The sequence below is a fragment of the Musa acuminata genome, chromosome BXJ1-6 (assembly GCF_036884655.1).
Source record: "Musa acuminata AAA Group cultivar baxijiao chromosome BXJ1-6, Cavendish_Baxijiao_AAA, whole genome shotgun sequence".
Taxonomy (NCBI): Eukaryota; Viridiplantae; Streptophyta; class Magnoliopsida; order Zingiberales; family Musaceae; genus Musa; species Musa acuminata.
Window position 1 is genome coordinate 43,366,601 of NC_088332.1, and position 18,797 is coordinate 43,385,397.

Here is an 18,797-nt window from a genome sequence, read left to right on the forward strand (position 1 = left end):
GCAAGGTTTTAGAATTTTGAGGAGTTAACCTAAAAGAGACTATTTTCGTAACTCGAATCTAATCTTGATATTTCAAGTCGTAAAAGAATAATTTTATCATTCTACCAACACTTAGCTTGCCATTTTTATAAACTCAACATTTTTAAGTTGTCATATTTCTAATTCTATGAAATATCATTTGTGAATGACATCACATTGTATCTCACTCTGCATCCCATTGTCTTGTATTATTCAGCGGACATCTTTTATCTCTAATCATACACACTACCAATGAAAGTGAATTAACATGATAATTACTAATCTTCATGTAATAACTCAATTTAACCTAGAAAGTGGAAGAAAAAATGAGTTGGTATATGAGGACTATATGAATTTATTATCATTAGTTTCGACTTAAATATTTTAACTAATGATTAAAATTCATCAAATTAATGAGTTAATTTGTTATGATGGTGAGATGTTAGGCCCAACTACACTATTGTATTACATATATGTCAGACTTTTAATGCGCATAAAATATTAGTGCCATATTGTGTCTTAACTTTAAGTGCAAGGATGTACTTAGAGAAGGTAAACAAAATCCACAAGTTAATGAATGAATTCATGAATTGGAGGAATTGTACTTAGCATTGCAGAATGAGAAATGTTAGATTGCTTGATGATGCCTTTCCATCCTATCACATAAGATTTCTAGATCCTAGAAAAAAAAATAGGAATGTGATAATTCCAAATTAACTATATGAATTAGTAGTAGCTTCAACTAAAATTTTCATAAACTAAACCATGGATACAACATTTTTCAACAATGTGACATACATATAGTGGGTAAGATTTAGCATATTTGTTGTTGCAAATATTAGTATATTATATTTGTTCTTTCATCCTCTAAGCATGTTATCATTAACCACTTCTAATCATGACTAATATTAATCTATCTAAATAAAAATAATCAAAACATAAAATACCTAAAATACATCCAAGTTAATAAAATGTATTAAAGTAACTTAGAGTTTATAGTGACATATGCAGGGTTTTATATTAAAAAAAAACATATGCTGAACTAAAATTAAAAATAAAAATTTTACTGACCTTGAGAGTGTATAAATAATTTTTTTCTTAAAAAAAATATTTTCAAGGATCAATCCTCCTGCCTACAACTTTGTTGGGTCCACAACTTTAATAAAGGCTTGAGTAGGATGCTTTATGCTGTGACTTCTACAACAATACTTGGATTATTCTCAACAAGCTTAGCTGTGGGTGATGAAGAAAAGCACTACCACTCCAGCCTTTGCTGGAAAATGCAAAGACTCCTTCCCTTGTGAACCAATTGGTGGAGTACTAGTGGATTAGATATTATAACTTAAATTGCTAATTTTCATGTTTGTCCCTCTAAATTTAAGTTTAAAAAATCAAGAATCAAATGACAAGTAAAAGTTATTAAGGGATTATGCAATATCTAAATAGTCAAAAGGATACAAAAATGGGACACTATGTTTTGAGGGGCAAATGTGCTATATCCAACCTTTGAAATGTAAAATGCTATATATCTTTTTGAATCAGATGTAATAAATCCTCTTTCTGGTGAAGGAACAGCTAATGTACCTTTCTCTTTTACCATTGGCATTTCATGGTCAGGCTTTTAAAACCTTTGGAGGGACCCAAGCAACCTCATTCTCTCCAGCCATGGTGGATGTTGCCTCCCTTGCTTTTAAGCCCTGTCACAAAAGTAGCTTTGTGATTTTGGAATCATGTGTATACACCAAAGAACTCAATGCTTCCACTGGGCCACCACAAGGAATCTATGTGAGTCAGCAACACATGGGTGATCTCAGGCGCGCGCGCACACACACACACAGAGGCAACTGCATTAAAAAGAAGATGCAGTAGTACTTCTTCCTCATCTCTGCACCTCTGGAGAAGGAACACAAGCCATGATGGAGATCCATATGCAGCAGCCTGATGAGGTAAGGTTCAAACAGATGGTGGCTCCAAGCGACCTGCACTTTTAATCATTGTGACGCATTCATGTGGCAGTGACAAAAACTGGCACAGAAATCTGAGATGAAGAGAGTTAGTCGGGAAAAGCTTTTTTCTGATTTCTAATGAATCCTGAAACATTAGTAAAGCAGTAGAAGAGTTTGATGGGTTCCCATTTTACTTCCTCAAACCAGACAAACTTGGTCCCATAGGATCAAGATGATGGTATCATCCAAACAGTCTTGAGAAAAAACTACATGATGATGCATCATGGTTCAGATCTGAGCCCCATCTCTGTTTGATTCCATGCACCAAGTCAGCTAGAATGGGTCCTCCTTGTCCAGCCATTAAGAATTCACAGTTCTGATCAGGGATCACAACCTCCAAGAGCTACAAAAATATCAAACTGAGACAGAATATTCTCATGTTGATCTTAACATATCTATGATGCCCATGACATCTGCAGCTGGCTATAGGTAATAACTTTCCTTGTTGCTCATCATTGTTTCTTGTAATTCCAGTCTCCCCTGACCTAAATAATACAATATGATGAGTGGTGATAGTGTTGGAAATATGTTTATATTACTCTTCTGACCAGCTGCATGGTCAACTCTATGCTCTTAAACAATGATCTTTAGAAAGGTCAAACAAAGGATATGTCAGTAATCTTGGTAGACCAGGAGGGGCTTGCCAGTCATTAACTATAGTGCCATTGACAGCCTAAGTAAGCATGACCAAGTAAATTTGTTATCATCATCATGTCACAATCATTCACTGGACAAAGTTAGAACAAAGAGTCATGCTTACCCATGTATTTCCTCTCTATAAGAATCTGTAGATGCATGCATGACTAGTGGTCCATGCTGCCCTTCTCCACAAATGAGTTGCTTACAACTTCTGAACCTGTGAAAGCTGTTGGATTAATAATGAGAACCAAATTTGCCGAAAGATGCCTATGCCATAACCTTAGCAGCTAAGTTAGTGCGGTGTCAGCAGCAGCAAGAGTCGATGGAGTTCCAGTGGCTGAAAGTAACATCAGGAACTTTCTTGCAGGATCTACAGTGCAACAGAATGTATCAAGATATCAGCATCGATTCTTCCTTCTCTATTTGCTTACAAACTAAGCATGCCTACTTTAACAATCACAGGCCCACCTCTGGTGATATTTAACAGGCTGAGTTGACTGATGAGCTTGAAGTCTTTTGATGGTGGGAATCCTTTTTATCACCTCAACAAGCAGGCAGCTTTTGAATTCTTTAAAGTCACAGGGAGATGCATGACACACGCATGCTTTTGACTGGAAAAGTCTGCACAAAAGGTGAAAAAAGGATTATCACCTTGGTATGTAATACTAAAGGCATATTTGCATGGCAGAATATGCTAAACCCTGTGCTGAAGCTGATACCTCTTGTGGAGTGATGATCTCAAAAAGCTAAACCAAATATATGAAGATTAGCATTTGTATTAATGGAGCCACTGGGTCATCAACATGCACAATACTGTTTTAACGTTCACACATTTTATGCTACATGTCAAATATTGAGAGTTCAATGCCTGACCTACAAAACTTCTTCTCTTTCACTAGCATGCCCTTAATGACAAAAAACAATGTGAATTGTACAACATACATTATTTTGCTGACCATCCATAGTGCCAAACATAGATTACAGCCCTTAATGCTTACACTTTTACCAACACCAACCCATGTTTCCTGCATCAATATTAGGATATGTACCTTGCTGCAAAAAGGACTGGAGGATATGATTCTCATAGCACTACTCAGCTGAAATATTGACAGAAATACTAGCAACAAATTATTTATAAAGAAAAATATCAGCATTTGGACCTGAATATTCAAGGTAGAAAATTAATCAGAAACAAATAGACAAACAAAATGCTAAGGTTAATAATCTTAAAATGATGTTGCAATTTGTTTCTATCTCATAACCACAATGGAACAACTAACATAATCACTAATGTGAACTATTGCATCTACTACTACAACAAAACAATAACAAAGCCGTAAGACCCAACAAAGACGTAAGCCCTAAACTATTCCATCTACCACTTGATACAAATATTATGGTGCTCTCTTTCTTTCTATCTGTTGGTGTGTGTACAAACACACATAATACTTTGTAATAGGTCCACATAATTTGCATGCACACCATCTTTTATAGTCCAGGAATTCAGTGCACATGATGAAAAGTTATACACATGAACAATCAAATGCAATGTTTTGATATAAAAGAATTCAAGGGAAGAATAAGAATCCACTGGTGCTTGTCCATATATTAAATTCATGACTGACATTTTTTCATAAGTAAAAAAATGAAATTAGTCAAAAAAAAAATCAAATCTGAAGAGCTTAGTTAAGCACTCTAAGTATCTCTTCTTGTCTCATCCTTAATAAAAAAGAATCAAATATGAAGAGCTTATAAACCAATAGTGTTATATTATGAGAATGAATGGTCATGTTGGCATAAAAAATTACTGAAAAAATTAAAAAAAAATTTTTGAAAGACTATAAAAAGTTAGTGCAGAAGAATGAACAGTAGGGTCTTATAGATGGTAATTAGGCTTGTTGCAGTTACACTAGTAAAGGAACACGACATACTGAAATCAAGGTTAGGGTATGATATTTGCATAATAAATATTATTAGTGGTATATGCATACCATTATCTTGTCACTAATGCTCATGAGTGACCCATAAACACAAACTTTGCGAACCACCCAACCCCCCAGCAAAAAACATCATTTTCCATGAGTGAATGAACCAACAGAACAACACGTTCAAGCATATAGATGTTTAATTCTTTGCACCCGAGCTTGCAATAGACATGTAAAACACTATACAACACTGCCAAGATTTCACAACACGTGTTAAAATATATGGCCTTGTGACACATTTGAGAGCAGAATTCCTCTGCGAGAGAGTAAATCATTCTTATGCTTTCAACATTAGAAACTTAACTAAAAATTACCTCATCTGAAGTTCAAGCCATGTCTCGGAACAATGTCTGTTTGGGTTAGGAGGAATCATTCCATGCGCAACGAGCACTAACCAAATAGATTCAATTAACCCAGTCAATCTCTTCTGCCACCTAGTTATTTACATTTCACTTGATTCATTTATAATTCTCCCTCAGCTATTCTTTACTCGGTCCTCCAATTCATTAGTGGCACTTCATAGTCTTTTCTTAACATGAATTCTCTTATTGACTTTGCGCCAGCCAACCTTCCTATTTCCATTTGTTCAAGGCTTCAAGCTGTTATATGATACCGACATCTTCACACAATATCAATCGATCTTTTCATCCAACATCAGCAGAATTTTAATTTACGACAATGTATTTACTTCTTTTTGCATCTAATACCGGAACGAGGAAGACTTCAAATCTTTATCTGGCCTAGAACCCTAGCAAGCCTTTCTCCTTGTCAAAGTCCATCTTTTCCGAGCCCAAGATCAACATCCTTAGTCCAAGAGTTGGAATGTAGGAGTGCTCCTCCAACGTTTCTCTTGAACATTAAAACCCCCATCCCAACTCATCTTTATTCCGTGCACATATATGATATATCATGCTGTCAGCTTACCCTAGATTTGGTCGAGGAATTCTTGAGGTGTTTGACCTCATCTCTCATCCCAACATTTGCAACTGCGCCGTTTTCATGGTCAATTTCTGCCAACATTGACGTTCCACCATCTCGAACAGTCTCCACCCAATGTCAAACTCATCCTCATCCTATAAATCCCAAACATATAATAACCCAAATTTATCAGACTCCAGAAAACGCCAACAAAAGAATGCGTCTAAGAGACAATCTCTTCCTCACTGAAAATGCCTTCTTTCTTTCCCATTACACTAACCTGAATCCTGCTGGTAATCACTTCGATATCAACTTCCCCTTTCTTGATTTGCTCCAATCGCCGGGCGAGTTGCCCATTGACCCCGATCACGTTTCGCCTTGATGCTATCCCGTCGCCTCCCTTGGAGCGGAAGAGATCCGAGAGTCCAAGAACACGAGATCGATCTCTACGACCGGATCGAGCCCATCTTCGTAGCTGACGATAGATCTCGGCCGTCGGATAAACGATGAAGTGATTTTCGATTACACCCCTGTAATGAAGTAATTTTCAATTACACCCCTTCTATGAAGTAATGTGCGATTAAACCCCTTGCAAAAAAGATTAAATCAAATATACCCTTAAGTTTGTGTAACCCCTGAAACAGACGTCGACCATCGCGTCTTCGACGTCTCCGCTTATTTCTTCCCCCATTCGATTTCTTTCTTCTTTCTTGTGATCAGGGAAAAGGGAGGAACAAAGGGAGAGTTTGGCGTTTGGAAAGGAAGAGACCAATTGGAGATCCAACATACATTCGAGGAAGCCCTCGCCAGTTGATCGCGTCCTCGGTAAGAATCAATCTCCACGGATCGATCTTTTTTGCGCTTTTCCTTTCTTTTGGTAGAAATCGTCACATTGTTGGAACGTTTGGGGCTTTTCGTTGTCCCGAGAACCGCGTTCTGCGTTCTTGCTGAATCGCAATTCGTTGGAGGTTTACCTGTAGATGTTGATCTCAATCCTATAAACTTCCTTCGTTTCCATGATCCGCTTTTAGGATTTGAGCTGATTTAGCCTTTCTAGGGGTCGTTTCTTTGATGTAAGGGTAGATGAGGGCATTTGTTGCTCGCCAAAGATGAGTATCGGTGATTTCATGTCGTCTTTCCCTTTCCGTGAGAGGCAAAAGAAAGGTTCTTGCCGTTTTGTGGCTCTTTCTTTATGTGTTATAGATTCAACCTTTGAAGATTATTCTTCGATCTTTTCCCTTTCACCAGATGAGAACGAACTCTGAAAGGTAAAGAAACGGTTAAACTTCTCTGGTTAAGTCTTTATGTATCGTATATGTAGATATGGAGTACAGATACCTTATTGCTGGACCGCTGTTAAATAGTGATCAAGCAACAAAAACATTGCCTTTCCCTTTCTAATTCTGACGCTTTTTTTGCTTACCGCGGAGCAAATTATGGAAAGATTGCATTTGTTCTCAGATCAGCTCCTGTACTAACGGAACTAAAATTGTTTCTATTGGTATATGTTTTTCTTGTGTCTTAAATTTTTTTTTTGTTTCATATGATTTGTTCATGAATTTGAGTTCTCAAGGTCAGTCAATGTGATTATTTAGCACCTGGAAGAAATTTTATGGTTTTGTTTTAAGGAATGCATCATAAGTTGCTGCCTTTTTAGATAGTATCTTGTTGTCGAGAATGTCAAACCATACTCTCCAGAAGGTATCTGGAAATGTGCTATAATGGATTCTTTGCTTATAATTGCTAGTCTGAAATTAATCATGGATATGTTGTTTAATTTGAGGCTTTCATTTTGCTCCTTTAGCAATGATGTCATAGATGGACCTATCAATTCGTTGAAGTCATTTTCATCTAACTCTGAAATATAGTAGGTTACTTTGGTAGTTGTTCATCAAGAATTGTATGGTGGGTTTTCTGTATTATGCTGTTTTAATAAATGTCTCCATATTAATGTCTGAACAAGATTAGTTTTCGGTTGAGTTTGCAGGCTGCATTATAGATCCCATGATTTGCATTTTCTTGTCACATCTGAAAAATATGTCTGGTGTTATCAGCTTAAGTTCAATAATGATTGCCACTCCAATTCAAGTAAAGATGGTTCTCTGAAGTTTATTCGGTATTGGTATTTGAAACAATTTTATGATTATCTTTCAGTGAATATGAAAGGTCAAGGCAGCTATGTTCCACCTCCGTATATTCCACTAGATCAGTTGGATACTGAAGCCAACAGTACCCCTGTGAATAATGGTTTCTCTTCTCACCAATCTGCAACGCGTGATCTGACGCAATGGTCTTCTGGAATTTGTGCTTGCTTTGATGATATGCAGAGCTGTACGCTACTTTCTGCCCTCTGACCCTTGATTTTCAGAAGAAAAAGAATTCAAGGTGCAATTTATTCATGTAATGTGATATAATAGCATTCCTAGTACACCTGAAAAAAGTTGTTTGCTCAGGTAGAGATTCTAGACTAAGCTCAAGTTAGATTAAGGCATGTATCAAACATTTTATGGTAAACAAAACAATCTGAGTGGATTACACTGTAAAGAATTCCTATATCAACGTTTTGTCAATACCCTTGAGTAATTGTCTTGTGTTCATCATCTAAGGTGAATCCTCATGGCTAAATTGTAACCTGGGAAAGAGAAAATATACTAAATGCAAAATAAATGAAATGCACCGATAGAACCCTTTTTTTTTGGAGAAATCTCTTCATCTTTATATGAAGGAGTTCTCATATATTAGAACAATTTTGCGAGACCTATTTGTTTTTCTGAAAGAATATTCTGGGAGTGAGTTATCTAAAAATTATAAAAGCTCACAGTATGTTTATAGTTCTATGTAATCTAAGATGTGAATCTTTTTTCTTATATTATTTATAGATTATAGTTTCACCTAGTTGTCTGATGCAAGTACAGGCAAAACAAAAGCAGTTTATCTTTAATTTGCCTTTGATCCTGTGATATTATATTTTGTGTGCTCATTATGCTTGTTTACATGAATCTATTAATCTCAAGAACACACTATATGCTTAGTGTTTTTAAAATTCTTAATGTTTTGGGAAGATTTTTTTTTTCATAAAAAAAGGTCCCCAAAAATGCTTGTCAGCAATCAGTGAAAAGTTCTTTCAATTTATTTATTTATTTTTTCTTTTAGGTTGTGTTGGTGCTGTATGCCCATGCTTCCTGTTTGGGAAAAATGCAGAATTCTTGGGATCTGGAACACTAGCCGGGTCATGCATGACCCATTTTATATTGTGGGGACTTGTCAATAGTCTTTGCTGTCTGTTCACTGGAGGTCTACTTGCGGCAGTGCCTGGATCAATGGTTGCTTGTTATGCATGTGGATACCGCAAGACACTACGGGCAAAGTATAACCTGCAGGTATGCCAGTACTTTGAAAACATTTCTGGAAGAAGATTCTATATTCACTTCATGAAGTATACTAAAGTTTTACATGAAATACTTTCTTCTGCTTGTTTCCTTTCTCTATCTCTTTTTTTGTTGCTAAAGCTATTCATTTGTACCTTTTGGATGACTATCAATTGAGGATTGCTTAGTTTTTTTTTTAATCTTAGTACTCAACAAAGGCAATGTTCTGATGTAATTAGACTGCTGATACTTTGTGTTTCAGAATGGATCTCTGTAGTCTATAATGTCAATACACTGTGAAGGAAAGTAAGAGAGGAAATATGATCATTTTCCAATGTTATAACGTGCATTGTCAAAATAGCAGTCAAATAAGTACTAAAAATTCAAGTACATTATTCTCTAAGAGGTCTCTTGGTGTTATAATATCTCTCAGTCCAGGTACCAAAAATCTCCTTCTACCACAGTTACTTCTCCAGCATTTGACTGCCTCTTTTCTTTTTGTAGGGTTATTCTCATTGCTGCTCTTTTAAGAATGTGTTCATATAAGTTTAACTTGGCCTTCATTGGAAAACTGCTTTGTTATAATCTGGACCTGTTTAGACATTGCTATTTCTTCACCTAGGTATTATCAAACTTAAGTCTTGGAGTCATTTTGCAGGACAGTTACACCTGCTCTGAGGTGAGAAACAATTTCTGGTGTGCCAGGTGCTTTGCAGGTCATGGCACAGAGGTCATGCTCAATCACATGGTAGTGCATATTGGAGAAGAACTAAGATTGGTAATACTAAGTATGCATGGTACACTGGCGAGTGTGACCTTTAAGTCATGTTCTTACGTAACATAAACATTGTCTTTGTCCATGTGAACCTATTTGCAGGGAGCTAATTATTTAGCATCTTGAGAGTCCAACAAACTCACTATTTTTAGTCCAAGCTTGTCTTTCATATTCCGAGATATTCATACAACAAAAGTAACAGGCCATAGTGATTCCATGTCTTGAAAAGGGATGTCCGCGTAAGGTAGTTGATGACCACCGTAAACCTTTGTTGAACCTTGTGAGCAGTAATCAGTTCCACAATACTCATGATTTTTTAAAATTTTTTTTGCATCACAGCTAGGCATGAACTTTGCACTAGTCACGAGTAGTTGATTCTTAGCTTAATTTCTTTTTGGAAGACCAATACAATAGTTGAACAGATTTCAAGTTTTATTGCATGCTTCTGATTGTCGGATGTAGAGAAAGCGAACATTTAGCCTTGTTGCAAACTTCATCTACAACTTACTGAGATGACCAACTTTTCTCCTCCTCTATATTCCGATTTGATATTTTTTTCCCAAAGTGTTGCGATGACGGTGTTAACTCGATGTTCTCCAGGAAGCACCATGTGGTGACTTGACGACTCACTTGTTCTGCCACTTGTGTGCCATTTGTCAAGAGTACCGAGAAATCCGTGAGAGATCCAGTGGTTCAGATCCTTCCATGATGTCCTCTGCGGTTGCTGCTCCTGCAGTCCAGACTATGGAGTTAGCTCCACATGAATGATGAAGTTGAAGATAGTACGTGGGCCCACATTGATCGCCAGCGACACTGCTCTCTGCACCTCCTCGAGGATGGCTTGTAGCTTTGAAAGAGCAGCTGAAAACGTCGAGTTCAAGCATGAGTTTTGTAGTTTCATGACTTTTAAAGCAGGAGTTCGATAGGAGTGCCTATATTTTGTAATCTTGGCGAGTTTTAAAGCAGGAGTTTAATAGGAGTGCAATTTTCAAATATTCGTTTCTGCTTGTTTGATTGTAATTCGATTTTCTTGTACTACTTTGCAGACATCAAGCAAAATATTTCTGCTACATGTGATTCGTGATGTCTATGCTTCTATCCGGAGTCAGATTTAAACTGCATTGAAGTATTTATTCATCACGTTCGATAGGCATATGAGGTGATGGTATCAGTTCATTCTGTGCCCCCCAAAAAATTCGTTATAAGTTTATAACAACAGTAAAAGTAAACTTTATTTTACTTTCTTTTCTAATTAAGAAGGTTTAGGATGATTAAATAATTAAGCTGAAATTTTCTTCTTTTTTTTCTAATCATAATCCAATGCCTGGATCAAAGTATAGACAAACATAAGGGAATGTGCACCCTCTCTATACGCAGACTGTTATGGTTTACTGAAACTCTCCAAATATAAATAAATCCTATTTTTGATGTTAAATATTTTTATTTTTATCTTGTTAATTATTTGAGCGTCAAAAAAATCTTATAAACTATGTCTCGACATAAGTTACATAATAAATATTAAGCTATATCTCGACATGTTATATAAAAAATATTCACTTCAGGAGGACTTCGACTCAAAATCGAGTTTAACTCGATATCGTCATTAACAATAATCATATATATAATTACGATGTCATTATCCTATTTAGAAGATAACTCGGATTCGAATGTGATTCCTTTCCGAGTATATCATAAGTAAAATATTATAAGTCATGATCATTCATTAAATTTACATATTAATTTTAAATATATCATTCTCTCGACGTGATATTAAGGTGTCGATCTAACATATCCAAGGAATCATCATTATCCTAAATTAACAATGTATGTTTAGATATACATAGTAATCGATGTTAATGGTGAATCAATATTCCATACCGAGAGATATTCGCGGAATTATCAGGTGAAAAAAATCCCGGAATTATGCTAAATAGTGTGAATAGTAAGGGGACGGTTCTACGTGGCGCACAGAGGCCGGGCGCTCGCGGAGCCTGCGCGCCGCGTGGCACCCCTACAAGCTGCCGCGCCACCACCGCCCTGAAAACGAACCGCTCCACGCCGCAGGCCCGCCGAAACGAAATCGCCGGGTGAGACGCGAGACCGGACACGAGCGCCCGTCCTCCCCTCACTAAGCCTTGCGATCATTTCGTCCTGAGCCCCTTCTATTTCAATCTCGTATCAAACCACCCTCGATACAAAGAACCGCGAAACCCTACGAGAAGCTCGATCGGAGGCCCCCCCCCCCTCTCTGCAGCGTGATCTCTTGCTTCGTCGCGGAGCAGTTTTGGAAACGACAGGTATTCCCGATCTTTGAGCCTATCGGTCGCGTTGTATGATGGGTTTCTTGCTTTCGACGGAGTCGTCTTTCGTGTTTTGGTTCTTATGGCGGGACGGTTCTTGGATTCAAATGCTGCTTGGTCTTTAAGCCTGCCGTTCGCGTTGGGTCGTGGGCTTATTGCTTTTCATCTTTCGTGTTTTGGTTCTTATGGCGGTTCTTGGATTAAAATGCTGCTTGATCTTTAAGCCTGCCGATCGCGTTGGGTCGTGGGTTTCTTGCTTCGTCGCGGAGCGGTTGTTCTTGATCTTTACGCCCGTCGATCGTGCTGGCTTGTGGGTTTCTTGCTTTCGCCGTAGCCATCTTTGCGTGATCTTTTGGAGTCTGTTTTCTTCCTGGATGATCTACCGATGGGATCGCGAAGGTGGTAGCATCCTTCGATTATGTTGCAACTTTGAGATTTACATGGTGGTTTTGAGTGATTTCCTGCATCTTGATGGTGAAAACCTCCTCGATCGTTCATATATTGGCATTGGGAACTCGATCGTGATTTCCACATCATCTGAAGAGTTGGTCGTCATCGTGATCCCGAAAGACGATCGGTTCAGGAGTGTTGTTTTCCTCGTAATAAATTTTTCGATGGCTGAACAGGATAAGTAGCGCAGTGATGAATTTTCGTTTGTTGTGCCATCGACATGGAATTTTAGTTCTCAAACATTTGAATTCATGAACTGTTACATCCCTTTCATTCAACTCATATAAGGATTTGTTGACTGTAAATTGGAAGAGCACAACCCATACTTATATTATGGATATCTCTTACCTCTCTATACGTATATAACGTATGTATGTTTGAGATCATCAATCTTTTGCTAACCTGGACTGTGAACTTGATGAGATTATTAGATAGAACAATTAATGTTGTGAATTAGAGTATTTATCTGTTTTTTTTTTTTTTGGAATTGTGTAGGTTGGGAGTAGGTTATCCTCTGCGATGGGTTTTCTTAGATCAGCTCCTCCCCCTGTTTGTTTGTCAAGCCGACATTGCACGCACTGGGCTCGTATCTACTTGAAGTACTGCCTTTGTAGTGTAAAGGATGGAATGGCTTTATTTCTTGGAACTATCAGTATCATCAGCTGGGGAATTGCAGAGGTTCCTCAAATCATCACAAATTACCGGCAGAAATCTACTGAAGGCCTCTCAATTGCTTTTCTGTTGACATGGGTTGTGGGGTATTGCCTATTTTAGATTTTGATGTCACGTTGTTGGGTTTCATTTTGGTATAATTCTGCAAAGATCATGTTCCACTCCTTATAGGGGCCTTTGACTTGATAATATAATTGTTGCCATCTCTTTTTCAAATTGCCTTTTTCTGTTTTCTTTCTCGTAGCTCATACTTCATTTACTTGCAGAGACTTATTTAACCTCATTGGCTGTCTACTGGAGCCTGCTACTGTAAGTGTCATAAACATCTCTTAGCAGGGTCTGAATTTTGTTATTTATGGAAAATTGAGCACTAGATGATTATTGTTTGCTGTACACTTTAGAGCTTCTTAACGTTTGGGTTTTTCCTGTTGGGTTTCGTTGGAAGGTAATTGTTGACAAAATTGTACCATCCTAATAAGCCTTGTCACATGATCCTCTGAGCTTGATGTGGTGTGGGGGTGTAACAGTAATGAAATGAATAATGCTCTTGATCTCTAATGAAATGAGAAATTATTATCAAGGTCTTAGGCTTGCTAATTTTTGTGTTTATTCTTGCAGTTGCCAACGCAGTATTATGTGGCACTGGTAAGATAGTTAATCTAGGTGCTATTATTTGCTTTTATGAACCTGTTGCTTATCTAATTTAAGTAATTGTTATATGACCTGCAGTTATACACAGCAACAACATTGATTCTGACAGGACAAACTATATATTATGGTCACATTTATCACAGATTTAAAGCAAACTGTGGAGTGCCTGGCAGGGTAAGACACTCTTTAGTCGTTGTGGTCCTTGTCGATATGTAGCAAATGAATTTAAATGTTTCTTCTTGAAGTGTGAATTATCATTTCTGTCCAGATTCTTGGTTTAGATTGGTTTCTACCCTGTAGCTCATGATGTATTATATATGTCCTTATTTGGCCACCAATAACTGAGCTTTCTGACAATGAATATTCAAATGATTACAGAATTGTGAATATTAAATCATATATATATATATATATATATATATATATATATATATGTATGTATATATATGTATATGTATGTATATATATGTATATATATATATATGTATATGTATATATATGTATATGTATATATATGTATATGTATATATATGTATATGTATATATATACATATACATATACATATACATATATATGTGTATGTATATGTGTATGTGTATGTATGTATGTATGTATATATATATGTATATATATATATATATATGTATATATATATATATATATATGTATATGTATATACATATACATATATATATATATATACATATATATACATATACATATATACATATACATATATACATATACATATATATATATATATATATATATATATATATATATATGTATATATTATTCAGCATATCTCAGTTGCAACACATGGACAAAGTTAAAGGAGTAGTTTTGCCTATTTGTATCTTTATGCTCTCATCTTGATTTATATTTTAGTTCATCTTGCACATTTTCAGATTGAGATCATTAAGAAAATTGGGATTGGAACCTATGGATCAAACTCATATATTTCTAATGAAATTTGTCTTTTTGGGTATGTATTGGTATGTGTGAGACTCTAGAGAGAGAGAGAGAGAGAGAGAGCTTTTTGACACCTGTATTTATGATTGCAGAGACAAAAATATTATCAGGAAGATGCATCAGAAAGAGAAAGCCTGTTAGGAGATGCAAAGAAAACTAGAGTTGTTGGTGACCAAGGACATGATGCAAAGGAAGGCAATATACCAAGCTCACCAATTCCTGTTGCTGGACAAGTGTTCCATGATTCCTGTGGGAAAGACTTTTATTACATGTATGTTTTTAATCTTTACCCTCTCATTTCTTATGAAGATCAAAATTGTTTGTGTTAGAAAGTTGAAATATTAGGAAGTTGCTGATTATAACCTGTGTATTTGGTTTTTGTTTTGATTTTGTTAAAACCTCAATTGTAGGTCCTAAAAGAAAAAAAAGACAAAGGCCACAACTATTATTTTGCATTTGCAGATCATGAAAAAAAAAAACAGTAAAAAACAAATTGATGCTGTTATGACATTCCTTCTTACGTTAACCTTTGCTGAATATTTAACAATTAATCTATATCTTTAGTCAATTCTTTATCCTAGTAAAAATGATAGTCCAAACAAGAAATGCATGTGCTTAATGTCAATATTTCTTTACGGCTCACTGGATTAACAATGAAGAATCCTTGAATAAATGATAGTCATGTTGAGAGACTTTTCTTCTTATATGGGTTGTTTTTACCAAGGAATAGAAGTGTTGTGGTGTTTATCCATGTTTATTTAGTTTGTCTTTCTTATATGGGTTGTTTTTACCAAGGAATAGAATAAATGATAGCCATGTTTATTTAGTTTGGATGGTTGCCAATCCTAGCATGTGGTTTTGCTTTTTCACATTCAGTTTGTCCTTATACGTGGTCTTAATTTTAGACTGTTACCAATCTGTGAATGCCAGGTCAGCACGATCTTTAAAAAAGAGCCCAGTGCCTACTTTTGGTTTTTGGTCGGTACATTCACATGATGATGGAAGGGTACCTCCCATCGATGGAAATCAGCAATCTGCACAGTCTGCACCATCTAATTTGGATACTAAAAATATGTTTTCAATTGTGAGTATACAGTATCTGCTCAAAAAACCTTCTTTTGGTTTATTGCATGATGTGGTAGTGCAATGTACAAACGCATCTTTCTATTTCAGGTACCGTCAGTTGCATTTTTCTTTGGTATATGTGTTATTCGCTCTTGCATCAGTAATATGCACACTGCATCATCACCTGGTGGAATGGTTATACTAGTTGGCCGAAAGTTGTTGCAGGTAATCTTAGTGTGTTATTGACTAATGCTGCATCTTCACTTGATGTAAGTCCTTTGTCACAATCTTAGACTACCGGACAAGATGATTTATTTACTATATGTAACCCATTCATTCACAGGACAAGGTTCAGGATGATGGAAGTAGTGGTGTTGGAACATTACTTGGCTGGGCAATGGCAGCAATCTATATGGGGGGAAGGCTTCCTCAGATATGTTTAAATGTGTGTATGAATTCTGTGTCTGTGTAAATAGCATATTATGATACTTGGCACATTTTTGTCCATTTAGCACCTAGATGGGGACAATTATGTTATTAGGGGATATTTACATGGAGTCATCCTTCTTTTTTTTTATCATCGTTTAATAGCTGTAATAATTTGGATTATCTTCATTCTGACTCGTTGCCTTTCTGAATCAATTGCAGATTAGAAGGGGGAACGTGAAGGCAGGGCTTTATTTTTATGATGCTTTGAGTAGCTTACACTAACACTAGCAACCTAAAAAAAATGATATTTCATAAATGATGGTCAATTGTGAAATTTACTTTAAATGCTTGGAGTAATTTCTTGAGCATTTGGTGTGTAAACTTTGGTTACTTTTACAGGGCCTTAACCCACTGATGTTTATATTTGCACTGACTGGAAATGCAACCTACGTGGGAAGGTATGATTGTATTGTTAAATGTTTCCTATAGAAATAGCGTTTTGAGAAGTTTCATAGACCTGCTTCTTGTTTCCTTTTCTTTTGTATAGCAGCAATTAATAATACATATTGTGCATCTTGCCGTGCAGTATCCTTGTAAATAGCTTGGAATGGTCTAAAATCAGGCCCAATCTCCCATGGCTAGTTGATGCTGGTGGATGTGTCATACTGGATGCTTTTGTATCCTTTGGTAGTAGTTGATGTTTTATCATTTTATTTCTCCTGGAAACATCTTGATTAAAAAACAGAATTTAAGATGATGACGTTTTCCATTTTACAAAATGTCTTTAATACATTAATGAGAAGAATAAGAAAGAACAGATTTTGGTTTGAATTATACTTTTGTTGGTTCATAAGATGATTGAAGTTCTCTAGGATCTGTCTATGTGTGATGCCCTCGACTCCTAGCAGCTATAGTTTCTTTAACTGTATTCTAGATTCTCATCCAGTTTGCCTATTTTCATATTCGAGAAAGCAACAAGCGTGAATCTGAAGATAATCCAGTTTAGTGGATATGAATAGTAGTTTCAGAGATTCCAGAGATGAAACTTTCTCAGGTAACTTCTCTTGGTTTTGTCTTATTGGTCATCTAGTCAGTAGACATTACTGAAAATTTCTTGCTGAATATTTACCATAAAGAATTGATGGAATGTTTACAATTACCATGTCCAGTCATATATTTTTTTCTCCAGATGCTTTTGCTGTAGCTGATTTAACTTGTATATGGACAATCATTTAGATGTATGCAATATAAGTTGACACCTCTTCTACCTAGAGATGACAGCAAATAAAAGAAAAAAAAAAAAACAAGAGAGAGAGAGAGGAATACTAAGATTAGTAGATCTTTTGTCCTGAAGTTTTATTTAGTTCACGATCCAAGCCTGAAACTATATGGGTTAGACAATAATGTATCATAGCCCGAAGTCATGTGCGCCTATTTGGGGCATCGCACTATTCATGTTTCTTGAAGACGGGCCAGACTGCCTATTTCAAGTTGAAAACTAAGTTCCATAGTTCTTGGAAGCTTTTCCTTCCATCACTGTGATTATTCCCTTGATCTTGCAGGAACTAGAGCTGGCAAGGTGAATACGAAGGGGTGGACTGTGGTCACTTTTCTGCGGCATGTAATTTTGAAGTCGATAATCACATCAGATTAATACGATTCCAGGTGTATGCGGAGCTGGTAATCGAACTATTAGCCCTGACGACAGAGGTCATTTGTCCATTTATGCTAACTGCTCTACTCTTGTTATCGTCACTCTTTGGCTGAGGCTTGAATTTTAAGCTGCTTTTTTTTTTGTGACTCAAAAATATTTGGATTCTTGACATGGTGACAGCATTCTGATCTTGGTTGGTTGCAGTAAGGAGTGGCTAATGTACGTTCTTTATGCAGTATTAGAGGAATGTGCAATATATCTTCAGCATCTCATGGATCAAGTTACAATTGATATTCCTTTCTAGAATACTTGAAAAAAGTTTTACTTGTTTCATAATCTTGGTTGATTAATAGTTGGCATGCATGAAACACGTAAAATAGATGCACGATGTAATGGTAATTTTACAAAAGAGAGAATCGCTGTCCTGTTTTGTTGCGTGTCTTACGTGACGTGGTATGTGATAAGGGGGTAAAATATTGTGCGTTGTCTCACACAGGAGAAAATGATACAGCGTCATGCGTTACAGGTTATAGGGTAAGGTAGTAAGTATCGATTGGGTAGGCTGTTGGCGATTGTGGCGGGTGCTTGAATAGAGGGACACGCTATATCAAGGAGACATTTCAGGAGGGGAAGTTTCTGTCTCGCTAGGGAGTTCCATTTGTAGTGTGAAAATGTCGTGGTGCTTTTGGTCATCAATGAAGATTAGATGGATGATTCTTCACTTTTTTGGTTAAGATTTGTTGATCACTGTCGTATTAGGATCCTCTAGTCCATTCCCATGGAGTCCCTTTTTCCCTTTTTGTACTCGATATACCCGCTCAGAATGGCCTGTGTTTATCATAAATTTGACTTCCAATTCCAACGACAAAAAGCTTTCTTTCTACACAAGGTACC

The 18,797-nt window shown here is 36.5% G+C and overlaps 2 protein-coding genes and 1 long non-coding RNA gene across 6 annotated transcripts; 2 read left to right on the forward strand and 1 right to left on the reverse strand.

The window, feature by feature from the left end:
- Positions 1 to 1,395: 1,395 nt before the first annotated feature.
- On the reverse strand, positions 1,396 to 6,050 carry LOC108953152 (uncharacterized). 3 transcript variants are annotated; one of them, XR_010514565.1, is made up of 5 exons: positions 5,847 to 6,050; positions 4,963 to 5,721; positions 3,132 to 3,284; positions 2,785 to 3,033; positions 1,396 to 2,367 (listed from the first exon to the last, which is right to left on the reverse strand). It is a non-coding gene; the product is annotated as an uncharacterized LOC108953152 (long non-coding RNA). The 3 variants fall into 3 exon arrangements; XR_010514564.1 differs by having other exon boundaries at positions 1,396 to 2,509; XR_010514563.1 differs by having other exon boundaries at positions 1,396 to 3,033.
- A 183-nt stretch (positions 6,051 to 6,233) lies between these two features.
- Positions 6,234 to 10,779, forward strand: LOC103989638 (cell number regulator 5). Of its 2 annotated transcripts, XM_065189164.1 has the most exons (5): positions 6,234 to 6,391; positions 7,721 to 7,897; positions 8,720 to 8,946; positions 9,593 to 9,712; positions 10,310 to 10,779. In XM_065189164.1, the coding sequence occupies exons 2-5, from the start codon at positions 7,726 to 7,728 to the stop codon at positions 10,475 to 10,477; spliced, it is 687 nt and encodes a 228-aa protein (XP_065045236.1). In that variant the 5' UTR covers positions 6,234 to 6,391; positions 7,721 to 7,725; the 3' UTR covers positions 10,478 to 10,779. The 2 variants fall into 2 exon arrangements, with proteins under 2 accessions (XP_065045236.1, XP_065045237.1); XM_065189165.1 differs by lacking the exon at positions 9,593 to 9,712 and having other exon boundaries at positions 6,236 to 6,391.
- A 1,003-nt stretch (positions 10,780 to 11,782) lies between these two features.
- Positions 11,783 to 18,163, forward strand: LOC103989888 (seven transmembrane protein 1-like). Its single transcript, XM_018827500.2, has 14 exons — positions 11,783 to 12,006; positions 12,955 to 13,217; positions 13,398 to 13,440; positions 13,750 to 13,776; positions 13,861 to 13,956; positions 14,848 to 15,026; positions 15,686 to 15,839; positions 15,929 to 16,045; positions 16,164 to 16,265; positions 16,469 to 16,489; positions 16,649 to 16,707; positions 16,836 to 16,926; positions 17,184 to 17,303; positions 17,812 to 18,163. Exons 2-13 carry the CDS (start codon positions 12,979 to 12,981, stop codon positions 17,253 to 17,255), a joined length of 1,200 nt encoding a protein of 399 aa, XP_018683045.2. The 5' UTR covers positions 11,783 to 12,006; positions 12,955 to 12,978; the 3' UTR covers positions 17,256 to 17,303; positions 17,812 to 18,163.
- Positions 18,164 to 18,797: the final 634 nt, after the last annotated feature.